This window comes from Oryza brachyantha, chromosome 3 (genome assembly GCF_000231095.2).
Source record: "Oryza brachyantha chromosome 3, ObraRS2, whole genome shotgun sequence".
Classification (NCBI taxonomy): Eukaryota; Viridiplantae; Streptophyta; class Magnoliopsida; order Poales; family Poaceae; genus Oryza; species Oryza brachyantha.
In genome coordinates, this window is record NC_023165.2 from 6,588,806 (window position 1) to 6,609,995 (window position 21,190).

General features: G+C 42.2%; 1 protein-coding gene across 1 annotated transcript; it reads left to right on the forward strand.

Moving 5' to 3' along the window:
- Nucleotides 1-11,999: 11,999 nt before the first annotated feature.
- LOC102704402 (filament-like plant protein 4) lies at nt 12,000-20,604 on the forward strand. The gene is made up of 6 exons (XM_006649669.3): nt 12,000-12,554; nt 15,458-15,561; nt 16,190-16,385; nt 16,729-19,090; nt 19,189-19,249; nt 19,789-20,604. The coding sequence occupies exons 2-6, from the start codon at nt 15,472-15,474 to the stop codon at nt 20,206-20,208; spliced, it is 3,129 nt and encodes a 1,042-aa protein (XP_006649732.1). The 5' UTR covers nt 12,000-12,554; nt 15,458-15,471; the 3' UTR covers nt 20,209-20,604.
- Nucleotides 20,605-21,190: the final 586 nt, after the last annotated feature.

Consider the following 21,190-nt stretch of genomic DNA (forward strand, 5'->3'; position numbering starts at 1 on the left):
AGTATATCAAGGTACCAAAAATTTTAGTATAAATTATTATCACCTCAAGGTAATAATTTTTTTTTCACTAAAAAGTGTGAGATCTTGAGGTATTTTTCCAAGAATTATTAAAAAGCTCTTATTTGTAATATGGACTATTAATCAGATTATACGGAAATTTAATGTTTGTATTAATATATGTAGCATCAATGTTACTATTTGTTTTAAAATATATTTAAATATCTAAGATGTATTTATAACATTATTAATTTGAGCAACCATAAAAAAACATGATGTGTGAAAGCTACAATTCCACACCAAATAGTAATATGTTTAATTTATTTTTATCATAGATTGTAAAAAAACTTGTAATAAAATATAAAACGATACTAAACATGGATGCAAATATAAGTATAATTAGTTGCTAATAATAGAAATGCCAAGCATAGCAAAATTAAATGAATTGGGTCTAGATAGGTTAGACATTTGTGGGCTGGATTTTTCTATTTATACGGACTATACGGATATTAAACGAAAAATCGAATGATTAATTGTTAAATATGAAAATTTAATGTTTATAAATACAAAATAATTAGATGATCGATACGTGACGCTTTTAGTACCGTCACCGATTAAACCGCCGACTTAACGACCGACTCGCCCGTCTTTCGTAACACTGGATGTAATTAAGTATTCGGCAAGATTACTCCTATACTCTAGCCGGCACTTAATTTCAGGTGCAACATTGACTTAAAAAACTTTATGTTTAGCTAAGTTAAAAATAAAATCTTCTAGAGATGGAAAGGATATGAATCAACTAGCTGTATTCTCACATATGCAAAATCATGCACACTCCACTCCACGTGCCTTTAGTAGTAGAATTCAGCAGTACTATATATTGATAGATTTGCTGAATAGTAGCTATTCTAGGACTGATTGATCACAGGCTAAACCTCTTTTCGATCGGTTGGTGCAACAGTTAGTCTACGATACATATCCAAAGTCCAAACGACGCAGGCAGTCAGGCACGCAGTGCATAACAAAACAGATGGATTTTCGTCTTTGAATCGGATATTCACTTCTTTCTTACATATCATCTAAATAATTATTAAAAATAATAAAAAACTAGAATAATATAAAATATATATCACTATATAAATATACATGTTTAATTTGACGCCTACCATTTGTAACAAATAAGAATAAATTAAATTAAAATTACTATGCGTGTAAATTAATATTTAAATTTTATTTTTTCTAACTTATAGATGTCAAATTTAAACTTAATGTTCATGAAATGATATATCTTTGTATTAATGTATCTTCCTATTTTTATAAAATTAATAACTGTCAGATGAAAATACTTTCCCTAACAAAATATACCTGAGCCAAACCGACAGCACATATCAGGATAATCCATCGATCCGGCATTATCGTCTCGTCCACGATCGCCAGATTGCAACACCCCGCGATTACCGTTACGTCCTCAATCACAGTCAGCACGGCGAGAAAGGCATGCGAGCGAAAACCACGACAAGGAGCGTGACAAAATGGCTGGTTAATATGTACAGTAAACGCTAGTACAGCTAGCTACTAGTAGGAGTAGTACAGAGTACTTCTGCTGCTCCACGGTACTAGCAGTAGCATCCAATGCCCTAGGGGGTTTCGCGTTTGGCCCTTCGGCGCGGCGCACGTAAACAGTAGCCTACTCGTGCTAACTAGCCGGCGTACGGCACGAGGACATGGATACGGGTCGCATCATCCACGGAAACCCAAGAACCCCAGCCCCGTTCTCGGTGGTCCCACCTGGCACGGTAAACGCCAAAATCTACCGCTGTCGTTTCTGTGCTTGCGGACAAGCACGAATCTCCAAGCTGACCGTGAATTCAATCACCCACATCGGGTTTCGCATCGTGTGGCGGACTCGATAAACGTTGCTAGGGGGTGTTTGTTTCTATAGTCTAAAGTTTAGCCCCTAGTCATATCAGATGTTTAGATATTTATTATAAATGTAAACATAATCTATTAATTAAACTCATTCATAATCTTGAATTAATTCGCGAGACGAATCTAATAAGCCTAATTAATCCATGATTAGTCTATGTGATGCTACATTAAACATTTGCTAATTATGGATTAATTAGGCTTAAAAAATTCGTCTCGTGGATTAGCACTCATTTATGAAATTAATTTTTTTATTAGACAATGTTTAATATTTTAAATTAGTCCAAACATCCGATGTGATATGGGGCTAAATCATCTAAACAACCCCTAAAATCTTGGCTAATCGTGGCAGGCTGGGAGCTGCGACCTGCGACCGAGTCAATAAACTCTATAAACTGCATAAACACACACAGGGAGAAGGCAATACTCTCTCTGTCTCAAAATAAACCAATTTTTCACTTTTTACATTCAATTTTTGACTCTTCGTCTTATTTAAAAAATTTTGTGATTGATATTTCTATGTTTATTAGATGATAAATCATGAATAGTATTTTACGTGCACTAATTTTTTTCTAATTTCTTAAAAAAATTTCAAATAAAACGGATGATCAATCATTAGACACGAAAACCGAAGAATCCATTTTTTTCATAGAGGGAGTAGACGCTAGACACTGCTACCACAGTGTCACACCGTGCGACATACTCCGCAGGCAAAGTGAGCAGTAGAATCTTACTCCATCTAGAAGTAGTTCCTACTTCTACACGTTGCTCTATTGTCTATCAAGAGTACTAACTCACGTACTGTCTAAAATATAAGTGTTTTCAAATTTAAATATTTGTAATCTAAATATTTTAGTATTATTCATAATATTATATGCACTCAATTATTACTTCCCATTTTACTTTTCACCACTTTCCACCTTCCACCATCCTCATCAATGATCCTACATCTTTTCTTATTTTGACGTCGTTGACAGGATCTAAGTTTAATTATTTCTCTTATTTAATTTTTTATAGTTATTAATTATTTCATTATGATTGTTTTACCATTAAGGGTCTGTTTGTGGGAGCTTCTCCCAGCTGCAACTTCTGCTAGAAGCTGCTTCTGCCAGAAGCTGCCTCAAACGGTCCACAGCTTCTGATAATCTGTAGTTACAGATTTTGAAAAATGAGCTAAGAATCCAGAAGCTGGAGAAGCTGGGTTTAGGAGCTTTTCCAGATTCTCAAAAGCTGGCTACCAAGTAGCTGCTTCTCAGAATCTAAAACTCTCCAAACATGCCCTAAATGTACTTTAAACATAATCGTACATATAATTTTGTATATTTGAAAAAAAAATAAGGTGACTGATAGAAAGTATATCAAAAGCTAACAGCTCAAAATATAAAAAACTAGAAAGATTATTAATTAAAGGCACTAAAGTTTTTTCTTAACTTTAAATTGTACTAGTTATATTTTAAAATGAGCATTTTTCCCATCCTTGAGAGGTATCATGAGATACCACTATTTTTTATGTAAAATTTGATACCTTCTAGTATCTAAGGTCCTAAGAGATACTAAATTTTATATAAAAAATAGTGGTATCTCATGTACCTCCTTCGGAAAAAAATGCTGTTTTAAAATACATGGAGTAATAAATATGTAGGTGCCGATGGTTTTGACCCTACGAGTGATCATGTCCTTTCGAGCAAGTTGACACGCATAATTGCTAACCTCTTCTCTTATTGACCAATAGTAACTCTTAAGTACGCACATGCACTACCACTTGCTTTGTCGTTGCGGGCCTGCTTGGATTGTTCAGATTGTGTCCAAAGGGATCATGCACGTAGCAACATATCCATTGTCGCTCAAAAAGAAAGTAATACTTTTTTCCGTTAATCTACGTTCGACTATTTATCTTCTTTAAAAATTTATAAGTCAGATTTAAAGTTACTTAATAATAAATTAAATCAAATCATAACATACTAATTAATAATTAAATATATTATTTAATAAAATAAATAGTTAAGTGTAAATTATAAAGTCAATTACATCAAATGAAAAAACCGACGGCATCTATCCAACTTTGACATGAGGCAAATACTAAGATCGTCGAGCACGTTCCACGAGCCGATGAGAGAAACTTGCCAGATGCTCCTACCTCCTCTTGCGTACAGACTACAGAGACGCAGGCATACTACGTGAAGGAACATGCATGATATCCGACGCCTAATAGTTGTACCGGAGTGCGCGTGCGCGATGTATTCAGCCTGTCACATGCAGCCATGCATGCATGCACGGATAATCAACTGGTGCTACGCGCGTTCATAGTCCTGATGTAACCAAAGTTTCACATTTGCTACTCACCGATTGAACCAAGAAAACTGAAGATAAAGAGGGTAAAGACGCCTAATAGTTGTACCGGAGTGCGCGTGCGCGATGTATTCAGCCTGTCACATGCAGCCATGCATGCATGCACGGATAATCAACTGGTGCTACGCGCGTTCATAGTCCTGATGTAACCAAAGTTTCACATTTGCTACTCACCGATTGAACCAAGAAAACTGAAGATAAAGAGGGTAAATTGTAATTTATGCCACATTTCTTCACCCAAGTTTTAATTTAGATCACCCTTAAACATAAATTATAATTTATAGATGATGGTTGACAACATAGATTATATTATTTATAAGGTAGTTGGGTAGGCACCAGCCAGACAACCTCCAAGATCAGGGTCATCGTCCGGCCATCTAGGTCCTCTCCTCTGGCAGGCGTAGCAGGCTGCAAGAGTCACGCTCAGATGGAGTTAGCTTTCAGGTCAGAGACATGGAGACAAGATCTCAACCTCATAAGTCACATAGACAGAGGGATCAACCCTTAGTTGACTTGGTGGCGACTGGGAGCAACAAGGCGTCATGGACCTGTTTTTGGATCGAAGCTAAATGTATCAGGGAGTATGATAACACATGAAACATAATCTTGCGGGGGAGGAGGGGTAGGTAGTGGGCACTAGGCCATCGTCTCCACCACCCATGCGTAGAGCCGACCCCGCACCCTGACCACCTCTCCATATCCTTTCTCTAGTTAAGCGAGGGCACCCCTAACTTCAAAACTATAGAGTTATGAGACCGGTTTAGATGTTATCGGTCATTACCCACAACGATTCCACCTCTCCATCGTCTTTGTTGCCGCTTCCACCATGCAACTCATTGGGTTCATGCTAGCCCGACCTCTCCAGAGCAGGAGGCCTTGACACTATATGAGAAGGCAACAACCTTTGAGGTCAAAGGTGAAAGACTTTGATATTTAGACGAATGTTTTTAGATTTTTGTATTCAATTTTTTATATTAAAGTTTTAGATTTGAATTGAAAGTTGCATATCTTTAAATAAAAGTTCTGTGATATTGAGATGGAAGTTTTGGACTTGAATTGAAAGTGTCATGATTTGAGATGAAAGTTTCATATTTTTTATTGGAAGTTTCTGACTTTGAGAAGAAAGGTTTGTTGCATGAATCGCAGACTTGGAGATTTCTGGATTAGAGTCCGACTCAACGCAGACGGGAGAATCCGTATCGATATGGAGGATATGTGTGCCAACTTGTATCACTACCGCAGACACGCCAACTAGACACACCCGACCATCACATGGCAGAGTTACGTGTCACAAACTGGCAGCACCTATATGTGTATACACATATATGTCATCCAACCGGGTCACCATGATGCATCGTCCGCACGTACTTTATCCATAGACAGAAGGACAAAAGAGCAGGAATTGACACGCACGTGCGAACAGCATACGTCTACCATCACATCTCACAGCTACCTAGATGTACGTGTACCCGTGCACGAGCGGCCAGCATAAGTACGTTCATGCCTTTCACTGGACCACAAAACCGTGCATATCCACATACGCATACGTCCAGCTCGATCATTCTCGCGTACGTATATACGCACACATGAACGCCTATTCATCGCACCAGCTGCGACGCACCAGCTACCTAGCTTAGCTAGCTACAAGCCCCAGATACTCCAGCTGTTCCCCTCTGATCGATCCGGTGATCCACGACAGTGCAACAAACTAATAGCACAATCAATTCCCATGCCATGGCGGATATATACGATCGAACACGGAATTGAAGTCTCGAAGAATTGAAGCAAACTACTACACCGGATGGGTCACCAACCATCCGCGTCGTCACGTTGCCATCGGGCGCGCGCGCGCGCGTGTCGTCCGGCGGCTCGCCCCCCAATAGTAGAGAGATCATAGTAGTAGTACGTACGGCGCACCCCTGCCTGCCCGGCCGTCCGGCCGTCCGACTCGTACCCTGTGGATGTGATCGATGCGCGCGTGGTCTGCGGCGGCTAACCCGCGCGCGAAACGTGACGGCGCCAAAACCGTGCCCGCTCTCCCGGCGACCCGCCCGCCCGCCCGCGCGAGGGGATACATGTCACCAACGCCGCGCTGCCGGCGCGCAATCGATCGATCGACGTCGCACGGGAGAAGTACCTGCCACCTAACGGCGGGGCTGGGCTGTGCTGCGCGCGCGCGCGTGGACGTACGCGGTCACTCGGCTAGCTCGGTGGCTCGCGCGCACGGAGCACCACGAGAGATGGGGGAGAGCTTTGTGGTGTGACAAGTTAACAAAAGCGGGGAGAGCGACGCGGCAACCGACTCGACTCGACGACGGCCGGCGCGGCGGCGTACGGTTTGGGATTCTTTCTTAATTCTTAAAGTTTTCTCGCTCTATATCTCTCTCCCTCCTCCCGTGCCTTGTTTCTTGTGTGTGTGAAGCCGCGGCGATAAATTTTTTTTCCCGTCACCGGCTTCTTTTTTAGAACTTCTAATAATAAGAAAGGACGCGGGACGGGTCCCGCTAGCTCGCTCGCTAGTCTTCGATCGGCCTCCCACTCTCGCACGCGAAGACGCGATGCTCCCGGCTTTGGGCAATCGGCGTGACAGGAAAAGGGGGGATTAGATGGCTAGCCGGGTAGGTTAATCTACGCCCTAGCTAGATCAGATCATCTCATGCATGGGCTCAAGATGTTTCAGAGGAGACGATCAAACATGTATGCTACCTACTTGTACCGGTTAGCTCATCTCATTATTGAGATGGCCTAATTCAGAGAACCTGAGCTAATTGATCACGTTTTGGTATTAATTCAAACATAAGAGATGTCTATATGTATACCCAATCATGCATTCTTCGTCTAAAATATAATGTGGACAATTACTTATATAAATTTAAATTCATGCACTCTCATCTTTTGGCTACGTTTAAATTTATGCGCTCTCATATTTTCACTTATACTTATACTTAAAGTTTGAATTTTCGACTTTAAATTTAGATTTGGTGATTTTTTCCATCATAGTTTATTTTTCAGACTTTTCTTCTAGATCACTAAAAACACGTATATAAAAGTTTTATTTATAAATTATTTTTTTAATATATGGGTTTTCTTATTCGTATAACAAGCGAAAAGATGAGCACCGATTGATCGGTGTATATGGTGTGTGTGTATATATATATATATATATATATATATATATTTATTTATTCACTGTATAATACTTTATTAACACAGATAAAATATGTTATGAAACATAGATAGTACTGACTTTTAAGACGAAGGCTGTACGCGTCAATCAGTTGGCCGATTCACCCGGGGTCCTACATGTTAAATGATCTGAGTAATTGCGCTGGGAAAAGGCTGGCTTCAACTAATCATTTGCTTCCCGTTTTAGCGAGACCGATAATTCTGCCTTCACGTTGTACCAGTACCGTCTGTCTATCTCACGTAACATTTCTGGTTAACGGTACTACTGGGATAAACAAGGTAGGTTCAGTAGAATGCTCACGAATGTATATATATCACTCCTATTGCTTTTTATATGCTCTTGTCCCTTGTCAATTTGTCATGGCAGCTCCATGCTGGATTCCGATCGATTTATTGCTCTCTTCCAAGAAGACGGCTGCAAAGAGTGTGCTCTGTACTCTAGCTGAATATGTACTATAACCTACTTGCATTCTGCAGCACAACAAAAGTGACTAACTGTTTGTCTTGACGAACACATGGTGGAGGATATAATTAACCTAGCTACAAGAAGCAACTACTACGGAGTACTTATGAAAGGTACACTACACTTTGCATTAATTACTGGAACATTTGAAACTAAAATTAAAGATGCCCAACTTAAGAAAAACAAAAAACGGTGGAACTTAAAGGGAGAAAAAGAAAGTGAACGAGTGATCTTTTTTTTTTCCCTCCCGTGACATTCTTAGGATGCCTTGCACAATTGCACTTGATAGGATGCTCAGTTGCTCACTCTTCCTTTTGTTATTTTCAGTAGCGAGCCACCCACCCAGAGCCACTACTTCTGATTCTGTCCATCAATTCGCACGGATTAAGCTTTCGCTTTCCAATTCCCTCTTCTTTATTACGGCAATCACTAAAACATACATAGTGCATTGTCTCATCTGTATTATATCAGCCCTACTGTCTACTGAGTACTAACTATATATATCCTTATGGAACTTTTTTGCTACCATAAGCACACATTGGCCATTTGGCCATTATGTGTGTTCAAGAAACCATATCGTCCCTATTACCACACTGGTTGTCATAGCATCATCGGACCCTCAGTGACTGTGACGCAGCTAATGATCAAGCAGTACTGCAACTGCACCTTCTCTTTTCCATTAAAAACAGAGCTGTGACTCTTTGGCCCTGCAGTCCAAGGCTCCAAGTTACATCCTTCAACATGATGCTTAATTAGTTTAAGCTGACTTTGGTGCTCTTTACAGCTGGTGCAGCTCGAATCACCTACCAGAAGCTGCTGCTAGCTGGTGGATGCAGTCGGAGGGTGAAAGACCGATTCCAGACGACCTGGTCTTCTTCTTTCTATAGATCGATCACACGTAGAGAAATGGAATTCTCCATGCATTAGATTCAAGAAAAAGGAAATACTACCCCGAGTATATTACTAGCACGGTTTACTGTAATGTGGCGTACATGTGCCAGAGACAGGATTATTATCTCATTCTGATGACACTCCAGTAGATCTGACCAAACTCTAAAAAGCACGAACGCTTGCTTCAATCCCCGCACTTTAAGCCAATCAGCATCAAATCTTTTTAGACGTAACCCCGCACATGCTCACCCAGCCCATGATTACACCCTGGCTGCAGTAGTATTATTCTCAGAAGAACATGTTACATTCTGTCATTCACCGCAGCTGAGCACCACATTTGACCAGCCAGCTGATTTCTACTACTAGTGGCACTACTAATAGTAGGAGGATTAGCTTTGGGATAAACACCCAGCGTCAGCGCAGTCAGGTAGATCCGAGCCGTCCGATCCTCCACCCGTTTAACGGACGGCCCAGACTCTAGCTAGCTCTTCACTCTTCTCCCCGCCCCCGCGTGCCGCGCAAGTGGGTCTATTGAAAAATCTCTCGGCCTCATAGTTTGTGCCTGGATCGCTCACTCGCACGGTAGATGAAGTGGCGTTGTAGCCGGTAATACGTGCCACCTACTGCGACGTTTTCTTTAGCGCACTTGCTCCTTGGACGTTAGCCAACTAACCGTAGTCGCATTCTCGCCTGTTTTTAACCGCTAGTAGTCCGTCCGATTAGACGTGAGATGTGGCAAAAAGAGTACCAGACCTGACCGTATTCTAGTACTCCTCCTGCGTCGGTCTGAGTGTGATGACACATTGACATGCCACTGCCCAGGCACACAGCCGGAAAGCAGCTTCGTTGCTTACGTAGCGCGGTGAAACGCTGCAGCCACATGCACAGGGTTCGCGTCGCGCTAGCTGCTGCTAGCGAGGCACTGTTTAGCATCTTTGGATCCCTCTCTTTTCTCTTTTGGAGAGCCAGGCCGGGGCGAGGAGGCGCCTGGAGGTGAACAAGCCCGCTTTTCCACCGCGTCCCCACCTAGCTACTGGGGGTGCCTTTTGTTACTTTCACACACATGTGTGCGCTTGTTTATTGCGAGGATTGCCAGTCAGTCAATGTGGGAAAGCTCAATGGCATTTTTGCAGTCCTGCAGACAGACGGGCAGTGTGCGTGCCAGTGTCACGTTGGAATGAATAATCTAGGTGGTGTTTAGATTGAGAAAATTTTTGGAAGAAGTGTTATGATAAATGTTTGATCAGATGTCGAAAGAGGTTTTCGGACACGAATGAAAAAACGAATTTCACGGCTAGCCTAGAAACTGCGAGACAAATCTTTTGAGCCTAATTAATCCGTCATTAGCGCATATGGGTTACTGTAGCACTTATGACTAATCATGGTCTAATTAGGCTCAAAAGATTCGTCTCAAGATTTCTTCCGTAACTATGCAATTAGTTTTTTGGTTTATCTATGTTTAATGCTTTATTTAGGTGTCCAAAAATTTGATGTGATGTTTTTGAAAAAAATTTTGAAAATTAAACAAGGCCTTAGCTAAGAACGAAAGAAACAAAAATGACATGTTTTTGATTGAGCTATCAGCTATACTTAACTTTTGCTTAGCTGTTAACTTTGCTTGATGGCATAGTATTTGCTTGCCATGGTTTTGGTCAGATAGTGAATTGAGATAGTGTTAGGGCTGGATTCTTGCTCAGCATTGTACTTGGGGAAAAGGACGGCTAGCTGAGTAAGCCGCCTAGTAATTTCTTTTTCTAAAGCCCCTTTTTTCTCCTATCCTTTTCGATCTACTAACCGTAGGCAACTTTCTGTTTTATGACCATAGCCCATAGGTATTAGGTGGTGAGCTGTTGCGAGTTTCATCGATCAGATTTGCTTTTTTATTTGTAAGAGTAGCAACTAGCCCGAGGGTATTTTGCTCCAAGGAGAAAAAAAGAAGCAATGGGGCACCCTAGCATTGTTGTTATATTTGAGCTATATAGTACTTGAAAGAATAACAAATGCAGGTTTGGAACAACAATGTTCTACTCTATCTTTCAGATTAAGTTCCGTGCATCATCCAATGCACTTTGGAAAGTGAAATGAAGCATTGGAGGCTTGTGATGCTCCAACTGACTTCTGTTCGTGGACAATAACCTCAATCTGTGTCTGTTTGAAGTTCTTTTAAAGATGATATGTAGAGCTGTTAGCTGCTGCTACTACTACTACTTAGCTGATAGGTATAACAGGATCAAGGACATCTGTCACGATTAAACGGAAAATATTGTACCTACCGATCCCAACCGGTTGTCTGATGCTTAATATTGTCAGTGTTTTTTTGTTCTTTTGAACTCTTCAATCGATATGTTAAACTAATATGACTCACACTACCTAGCGAGAAAGCTAGATTAGGATTAGGAACAGCCAAAACGAGTGGCGTGTATTATGGCCTTCCGGGAGGGTAGCCCTGTTGGCATGATTGACATGGAAAATGTGATCCTATTGTTTGGTTGTTCCGGACGCGGCGATGGACGTTGGAATCGGGCTCCATGCTCCATCCCTGTGCCCCCCGTTTACCCTATGATCCCATCAAAATCACGTTGAGACATCAGTAGATAATTTTTCGTCCGTACTAGTTACTGCTTGACAATGCAGCTTCACCCGTGCATGAAGGAAATACTGATATTAACATTTCTATTTCCCAACTCTCTACGTTGTCGTTGTACTACTCCAACAGTAGTAGTACTTAACCCACACTGAAGAGATGTTGACTTGTTTGAAGTGTAGCCGCCTGTACTCACATTGCTTGTGTGCTCTTTAGATGTTTAAGCTGTAACGCACACAGGGAAGGGCAAAATTGTGCCGTGGAACCTTTTGGACGGCAAAACTCTGTAACTACTAACAAGAAGGAGAAATAACGGCACTCCACAAAGCTCATTCATGGTTGCAGTATTAACCATCCTCTTACTATTCTAATACTACTACATGATCTATTTTTATTGTTATATGTCATGCCTGTCACCATCTCCATCCTACTGTGATGAATGTTGATGTGTATCTCTGCTGCCATCACTCGCCTCTCTTCACAGCACAGTAGCCCACGCACAAACACTCTCTCTCCTTCCCGCTTTTCCTTTCCCCACCTCGCCACTTTCTTCCCTCTCCCCTGCCATCGCCCCGGCCCGACCCCCCGCTTTTTTGCCCACCTACCGGCAGCGGCAGCGGCAGAGGCCGCACCCCCGTAACAAAAAGCACCCGGACCTCCCTTCCTCCCCCCACCGAAGCACCACCACCACCGCCGCTCCATTGATAGATAGGGGAGCAGGGGGGAAGAAGCGGGAGGGGCAGCCGCATTACCAAACTGGGAGACGCAGCGAGCCACTGGCTAGCTAGCGCTCGTCGCAGCAGGAAGGAGCAGGAAGTGGTGGGAGTCGAAAGGGAAAAGGGGGTTCGCGGGAGCAAAAGGGGAGGAGGGAGGCGAGGGCCGGGGAGGGAAAAAAAGGGGAGCTAGCGGAGTTGGGGGGGGGGGGGGGGGCAATCATCCAATCCAGTCCAGCTCCCCGGTACAGTGCGGCGTTTGATCGTTAGGGGAGGTGTGGAGCGGCGAGCTACGCGTCGTCGCCGCCGCCGACACGCCCGCCGGGTCGATCGGAGCCGCGGGGCAGATCCAGTTTCCGCCGGAATTGCGGCGGATTCCGGCGCTCGCGACCCCGCCGGATCTGCATTCCGCGCAGGACCTCCCCGAGCCGCGCCCTCGCCTCCCGTAAGGCTCCGAATCCCCCTCGCTACGTGCCTGCTTAAATTTTCCCGTGCTTTTCTGTTTGTGTTTTCCTTCGTTGTTGCTAATTTGCAGCAGTGTGATTGCGCTTCTGGTTCCTGCAATGCGTGCATGTTTTTCTCTCGGTTATTTCCAGGAAATTATCTTTGTTTGAGACTTTTTACGTTAGTTTGTACTACTACGTATTTTGAAGTTTGAACTGAAGTTTGAACAGTAGTGAGAAGTGCGCTTTCAAGCTCCACTGCTCTGTTCAATCCGCTCCCTCTGGAAATCTCACTGTTTAATCGCACTTACAGTTTCTGACTTTTTTTTTTGGTTCACCGGTCTTCTTCTTTTCTGCCCTCCCGGACTTTCCGGTTCGTGTTTCCTTGTCTTGTTTGGCCAAGAAACTACTATTATCAGTGGCAGTGAAATCAAATCACACGGGTGTCGGTTGGCAACGCACTGTCGCCGCTTGCTCGCGCGCGGGTGGAAATCAATCACCGCGTCGCGCTCGCCCTGTTGTTGCGCGCTTTGTTTTTACCACACCCTTCTCACGCTGTCTGGGTGGAATCACGGGGTGTCGTGCTCGCTCACATCCGGCGCTTGCCTTTCTTGCGCTTCGGCTTGTCCCCTCGACGAGTTCTTCCTATAGAACATTCAAATCCATCCGATGTAACACATGGTACAGATTTAACCCGTGAAAGAATCCAGCAAGTACGGCCAGTTCACTTCATTCCGGTGGGGGTGGAATGATTGATAGAAGTAGCGAGGAGTACAGCCACAGCCAGTGAAGATTAGTAAAAGGAGATGGTAGAAAAAGGACGCCCCCCACTTGAGCCTGCAAGGACAAGGGATTTAATAGTAGTGGTAGGCTAGTAGCACATCTGGCTGAAGTCCAAATCCGCCGAGCAAATACCGCCATTAATGGCCGTATCATGCTTGGAGTAGTAGCTCCCCGCTTTTACTCCGGCTCACGCGCGCGTCCTCAATTCGACGACCCGAAGCTCGTAGTACTAGTAGATGGGATTGAATGGTCGATGATGAGGAGCTGCACGGGTAGAAACCAATGGATCCTTCGTTTCAATGGGGGTGGCGAGGAGAGCAGTAGGTGTCCGGTCATCTCGCCGGAGGCTTCCGTCCGCCCGGCCTAACCCTCCGGATGGGCTTAACTAAACATTCGCTGTTCCACGTGGCCACACCGGCAATTTACTCCCGCGGGCGTCTTAGGTGGCCACCTTAACTGCCTCTCTCCCTCCCTCTGACTCTCTCGCCGAGCGATCCTGGCGCTTGCCCGTTCGCGTCAAGCTCTACAGCCTAGCTGGTGCAGTGGTGGTGCTGCGCCTGCGCGGCGCGCGGTGATGGTCCACGCGTGGCGATACTGCTGCTGGCCGCCTTAATTAAGCCGCTTGGGGGGGGGGGGGGGGGGGTGCGTCATGAGTGCGCGAGTACATGACACGACGATCGCTTCCCCGCGTCGACGTTCTGGCATGACGGTGATCGGATCCGGTGGTGTGCGCTGTGCGCCGGCAACTTGGTCGCCCCGGGTGGGGGCCGCCGCAGCAGCCGCGTGTGCTGGTTGTACTGTAGTGTTGAACCCTGTGTTCTTGCTTCAAGGGTTGGTTTTGTTAGGGCGGAATTGGGGTTCTTCTATCCTGCCTGGCGGTCTCGTCATTGTCTCCGTCCCATCCTATACGGTCCTAGTACTAGTTTAGTTCTACTCTAAGCTTTTTGGATCATCGGATGTCCGATGGAATGTATCAATGTATGACGATGGTGCCGTGAGGTACGCGTGGTTTGATGAATAAGGGGTGGTTGTTATATTATTGTACTACTCACCATATATGCGGGGTTCCTTGCCAGCAGTATCAATTATAGAAATTTTATGCGGTGTGCAAAAAATGTTTATTTATAGAAGTTGTATGGGGGTATGCCAGAAAATGCTTATTTATTTTGGTTGTTACTTCATTTGTCTGGAGCTATATGTTGGTTGCATCATATCTCTTACTCCGATGCATTCTACTGGTAGTAGAATTTAATTCACACCGCTAATCTATTTTTATCGGATGATTGTGATTAAATTATGCTAACAACAATATTAGGTGTAGTAAAAATTTGAAGGGATAATATCGTCCTTTTTATTGCGATCTTTATTGCCAAAAAACAAAGTTACAAAATACCACTAATCAATTAATTAACAGAGTACCAAAATACCCTTTTAAATCAACGGATAAAATGCACCGGAGAGGGACCCTACTGTAATGTCTTGGCAGAATTGCAGTTGGTGACAAGATAACTTACCTTCACCTTAATTCGAGACTTCCAATATACTCCCTCCGTTTCATAATGTAAGACTTTTAGGCTTGTCTAGTAGATTCATATGGATGCTAAGGAATCTAGACATATATAAAAATTATATACATTCATCAATCGATGAATTTGGGCAAGACTGTAAAGTCTTACAATATGAAACAGAGGTAGTACACATATATATTTAGTTATACATCCTGAATAGAGGTATATTTTCGTAAATTTTCCTTGGTGATCACAGATATAATCACGTTTCCCCATGGAATAAAAGAACTACTGTTGGAATATACTTTTATATCGAATGTACCTTCTAAACAGTTTTGATATACTCGCAACTTCAGTTTCCGTACACACATTGCTGCGTGTCTTCTTTACAGATCTTTTAATCGTGAAACTTTGCATGGGTGTGCGAGAAGAGAGTTTATTTTTTATGTGCTACTTCGTTTGTCTACCACAATACATCTGATGACATGTCTATCTACTGTTTACCTTTGTATTATTGTCAGAGTTGGTGACACGATGCTTACTTGTGCTGGATACAAATGCTTACTTGTAACAATTGGCTTATCTGATCACATGATATTTACCTTATTGTTTAGATACATTGTGCTTGATGGATCGTCGCAGTTGGCCATGGAAGAAGAAATCATCTGACAAATCATCTACCGCAGATGCTTCGCAAAATGCCAATCAAGCTGAGCAGGTTTGTGTTGCTTTCTGTGTTCGCCTGTACTTGGATTCAATGAGAAATGCCATTTAATTTGAAGTTATGGAAGGTACTGGATTGTGACAACGACGTTTATTAGCTATTGGACTGGTTTGTTTACATTCTGTCCATTTATTTTTAAAATGAAAACAACCATTCATGTTTGTGGTAGATGGATAACTATCAAGTTACTTGTCTAACTGGTTCATGATTGATTTTGGATTTGCTGATTTGTATAGGCCCTCTCAGATGCTCAATTAAGAAAGCTAAGATCTTCAGTGCATCGTTCACATAGTATTGCATTTCATTTCCTTTCACCCGCTGTACAACATAAAGACATTAGTTATGTCTACATACCATTTTGACAAAAAACAACTCATCGCATTTTTGTTTGTCACATAAATTTATTATGACGTATATATTTTTCACATACTGCTATGTGAAATCAGTACAATATGTCATAGGGGACATGGTATTACCAGTTCGTTTGATATTTGTTTGCATTTATTTAACGTCTCTGAAGCTGTCAGTAGATGGAATTTTCTACTGGAGCATCCTCAAACTTTTCCGGTTTTACCTTTGCTTGACATGTTTATTTCTTCTAAAGCCAGGTTCTACTTTGCAGGATGATAAAGCTCCAAAATATGTGCAGATTTCACCAGAAACATATGCACACCTTACTGAATCAGAAGAACAAGTAAAAACCTTAAATGAAAAGGTGAAGACCTTGAATGAGGACCTCACTGCAGCGCAATCTGAGATCACTACTAAAGATGCCCTAGTGAAACAGCATGCTAAAGTTGCTGAAGAAGCTGTGTCAGGTGCACAGAAGATCACTATTTTTTTTTAATTCTTCCTATTTTAGTAGAATAGCCTCCATCCCGGAAAAAAACAAATTTTTGGGACTTCGTTTTTCTGGGACGGAGAGAATAGTATGTTCATAAACCTCATGCTAGTCGATGTTGGTATATTGCTATCTTTAAAGATAGAAACATATTTTATTAATTAAGATTTTAACAGTGAAGGCCTCCCCTGCTGTGCTTTGTTTTGTTTATTTAAATATAGAAACCAAATTTCTCCATTCGTATATTTTCTGTTCCTTGAGATTTTGAAACCACTACAATAGATGTATTTTTCATGAGATTATGTGCTTTGTCATGTTAGGTTGGGAGAAAGCTGAAGCGGAGGCCTCAGCACTGAAGCTTCAGCTAGAGACTGTTACATTGGCTAAGCTAGCGGCTGAGGAAAGAGCTGCCCATCTGGATGGTGCTCTGAAAGAATGCATGAAGCAAGTAAGGACCGTGAAGGAAGAAGGCGAGCAGAAGCTACATGATGTAGTATTTGCAAAAACCAAACAGTGGGAGAAGATAAAGGCTGAGTTTGAAGCAAAGTTACTTGAATTTGAACAGGAGCTCATTAGGGCTGGTGCTGAGAATGATGCACTCTCAAGGTCGCTCCAGGAACGGGGAGACCTGTTGATGAAGATTGATGAGGAAAAGGCTCAAGCAGAAGCTGAAATCGAGGTCTTGAAAAACACAATTCAGTCAGGTGAAAGGGAAATAAATTCATTGAAGTATGAAATTCATGTTGTTTCCAAAGAGCTTGAAATCCGCAATGAGGAAAAGAACATGAGTGTGCGCTCAGCTGATGTTGCAACTAAACAGCACATGGAGGATGTCAAGAAAATATCAAAACTGGAAGCTGAATGCCAAAGATTACGGGGTCTTGTTCGGAAGAAGTTACCAGGGCCTGCTGCATTAGCTCAAATGAAAATGGAAGTGGAGAGCTTGGGCAGAGATTATGGAGAAAACAGGTTGCGACGATCGCCAGCAAAGAATTCTAGCTTTCATCGTCCTATGTCCCCTATGTCCCATGTTCCTGATTATGCCTTTGAAAACTTACAGCAGATGCAGAAAGACAATGAGTTTCTGACTGCACGTTTGTTATCTATGGAAGATGAAACCAAAATGCTAAAAGAGGCATTGGCCAAGAGGAACAGTGAGCTGCAAACATCAAGAACCATGTATGCTAAAACAGCAGGCAAACTCCGTGGCTTGGAAGTTCAAATTTTGACTGGTAGCCAACGTAAGAGTACTTCAATTCCCAACATGGATATCCACTTTGATGGTGCACTGAGTCAAAATGGAAGCAACCCACCTAGTATGACCTCCATGTCTGAAGATGGTGTTGATGATGAAGGAAGCTGCACTGAATCTTGGGCCAATGCTCTGGTATCTGAGCTCTCACACATCAAGAAAGAGAAAGGAGCTAAGAGCAGTGTGACAGAAGGCTCCAATCGATTGGAACTCATGGATGATTTCCTAGAGATGGAGAAACTAGCTTGTTTGTCATCTGAAGCAAATGGACATGTCAGTACTGTTGACAAAATGAAGATTGATGATACAGAAGCTTCTTTATCTGGTATTACTGAAAGAGATGGTGCTAAAGACACTCAGTCAGTTTTGGCATTGCCGGATACTCCATCTAATAAACTGCAGCTGTCTGACAGCTCGCCTCTCTTGAAATTACAGTCCAAAATATCTTCCTTGCTTGATTCTGAATCACAACAGAGCAATGCTGGAAATGTTCTAGATATTATCAGAAATATTCTAAAGGATATTGAAGATGAGGCAGATTCAATAAATGCAAGCAACGCTCATTGTGGTGACATGGCTGAAGTAGCTGACAGTGGGTCACTAATGAAGCATTCAAGCAACGTGAGCAAGTATGCTATGGATCAAGAACTAGTCAATGCCATTTTGAAGATTCAAGACTTTGTTAAGTCACTTGACCAAGAAGTGTTCAAGTCCCAAGGGCAGTCTTCAGATTCTGATGGCTTATGCGAGAAAATACAGCAGTTCTCTGCACTCGTAGAGAAAGTTCTATCAAAGGAGAATGTTCTAAATGACATTGTTATGACACTGTCTCATATCTTGTCAGGAACTAGTGAGATTAAGTTCATGATGTTGAAAGAGAACACCAAAGAAGCAGACAACAACAATTTGGATTATGTTGATAAAGTGACTCTACTTGAAAATAAAGTGCAGCTCGAGCCATTAAAAGATAGCATTTCAGGTCCTTGCCCACTTATTCCTCGTTCATCTTCTGATCCTGAGATAGAAGGTCCTACTGACTCTGGATGTGATGTCAAGACTGCTGTGCAGATATGCTCATCAGAGGAATATGAGCAACTTAAATCTGAGAAGTTGAATTTGGAGGCAGAATTATCAAAGTGTAATGAAATCATAGGAGATACAAAACTTAGGTTTAAGGAGTTGGAGGAAAGCCTTGAAGAACTCACATCTAAATTGGTTGCCAGTGAGAAATCAAATAGCTTGGCTGAGACACAGTTGAGGTGTATGGCAGAATCATACAAGTCACTTGAATCAAGGAAAGCTGAACTAGAAAACGAAATAAAAGCGTTGCAGTCCAAAATAGATGTTTTGACAGCTGAACTCAATGATGAAAGAAAAAGTCATCAGGAGGATATAACAAGATACAGAGATCTCGAGGAGAAGATTGAAAGGTGAAACTGAAATATTTTGATTATTGATTAATAGTTGGTATAAAGATATTATTGCCCTCTGCTATGTTTCTCTTCTCACTTAATCCTTTGACATAAAGGTATGAGAACGAGAGGAACTCAATGTGTGTGGATGAAGATGAGGATACCAAAGCAAAGCAGGTATGACCAATAAACTCTGAATTTCCTACCTTCCAATATCTTTGTTTAATAGTTATATTCAAGATGAGGTTTGTGATACCTTATGCTCATGTGTAGTGTATAACAGCTCTTGTAGAAATGCTTTCGCTATATCTTTTCGTGTGTAAATGCATGAAAAATACGGCAGTGGTAGATCACATACCAGTCAAATCCAGGGGCTAAATTCAGATTTTTTTTTATAACTTATTTCAGGAGTACCTTTTACTGCACCGTATGCAAAACTCTGGTATTTTGGGGAAATTCCAGTCATTTGACATTACATTCATGTCATGTGTTGTGTATAACTACTCTTTTATAAATGCTTTCGCTATACCTTTTCATTTGTAAATGCATTAAAAATACTATAGTGGTAGATCACATGCTAGTCAAATCCAGGGGCTAAATTCAGAATTTTGCACTTATTTTAGGAGTTTCTTTTACTGTACTATATGTAAAACTCTGGTATTTTGGAGGAAATTCCAGTCATTTGACGTAACATTTGTTGTTTAAAATGACGGCAGGAGAAAGAGATCGCAGCTGCAGCAGAGAAGCTTGCAGAGTGCCAGGAGACGATTTTGATTCTTGGTCGTCAACTGCAAGCTATGCGTCCTCCAGCTGAATCAATGGGCTCCTCACCAAACCGGCGAATGGAAGACTTCCTGCAGGACGCAGTTGGAACAACCGAAGGGGGTGAATATTCACAGAAGCCAACAGGTCAACTGGATACAGATCAGGAAATGCATGGATCAGGAAATGAATCCCCCTTGAATGGGTACAAGACACACAATGCTGCCTCTGAAACGGACGGAAGCCCTTTCCTTTCACCAAACGGCTCCAAGCGCCCAAAGCATAGATCGAGATCCTCGTCTTCAATTGCTAACCAATTGCCCGAGAAACAAAACCGGGGCTTCAGTCGGTTCTTCGCCAAGGAGAAGATCTAAAACATAACTGCTTGGACGATGCTAGTGTTGGCCTGCTGATTCTTTACTGTGAATGAAGGGATGATGCAAGCCATGAGTTTTATGTAGAGCTACTTGTGTATTCTTCGAGGTGACGCCTTCAGTTGCTGGAATAATTCTTCGCTCGCAGTCGAGCGGTTAATGCCAGATTTCTTTGTGAGAATGTTTAGCCATGAGTACCTCCCTCGTTAGAGTGTTCTGGGTTGCCGTTTGTTTGAAACCTCACTGTACATGTGCTTACTTGCATGAAGAGCATCGTTGTTGGTTTGTGTGTCACACCTTCTTGTGAATTAACCTGTGTAATTTGCTCGAACAAGCTTGTTGTACAGTTAACCCGGATTAATCCGAAGGCTATTGTTGCGCTTGGTGACCGCTGTACAAATTTGGATCACCAGTGTCCTCATCGCTCATTCATCATTAGGCTGGTCCGGGGATTTGCAATTTGGTCAGTTCTGTTCATTAGCAGCTGCAGGTGGTGCAGTTCTGTAGGTAAATCTCACTTTGGATGTCCATATACCAACTCTACTTTCATATAACAAGCTTGACACGATAGCACACATTCGCGAAGTCTAAACTATTATGTTGCTTATGTGGCTTGGAAGCAATACGCTACGCTTGGGCTCCATTGATGTTAAATGTTGGTGGGGTTTTGCATGTACTGTGCACTTGTTCAACTAGACACGTGTTTGGCAAGGGTCTTCTTGTCAAGTTGTTTTCACTTTTGGTGTAATTGAAATATAACTAGCAGCCTTTTCGCTAGTTTTAGTTTTAGAAAAATATTAGGATAAAGATAGGAATTAATTAAAGAGGGATTGTTTAAGGTATATTTACAAATAAAAAATAATCAGTGAATAAAACTTTTATATTAATTATTCTTAGCGATCTAAAAGTCAAGGTTGAAAAATAAACTTTGGTAAAAATCCCTAAATCAACTTTAAAGCAAAAAATTTGAATTTTAGAAGCA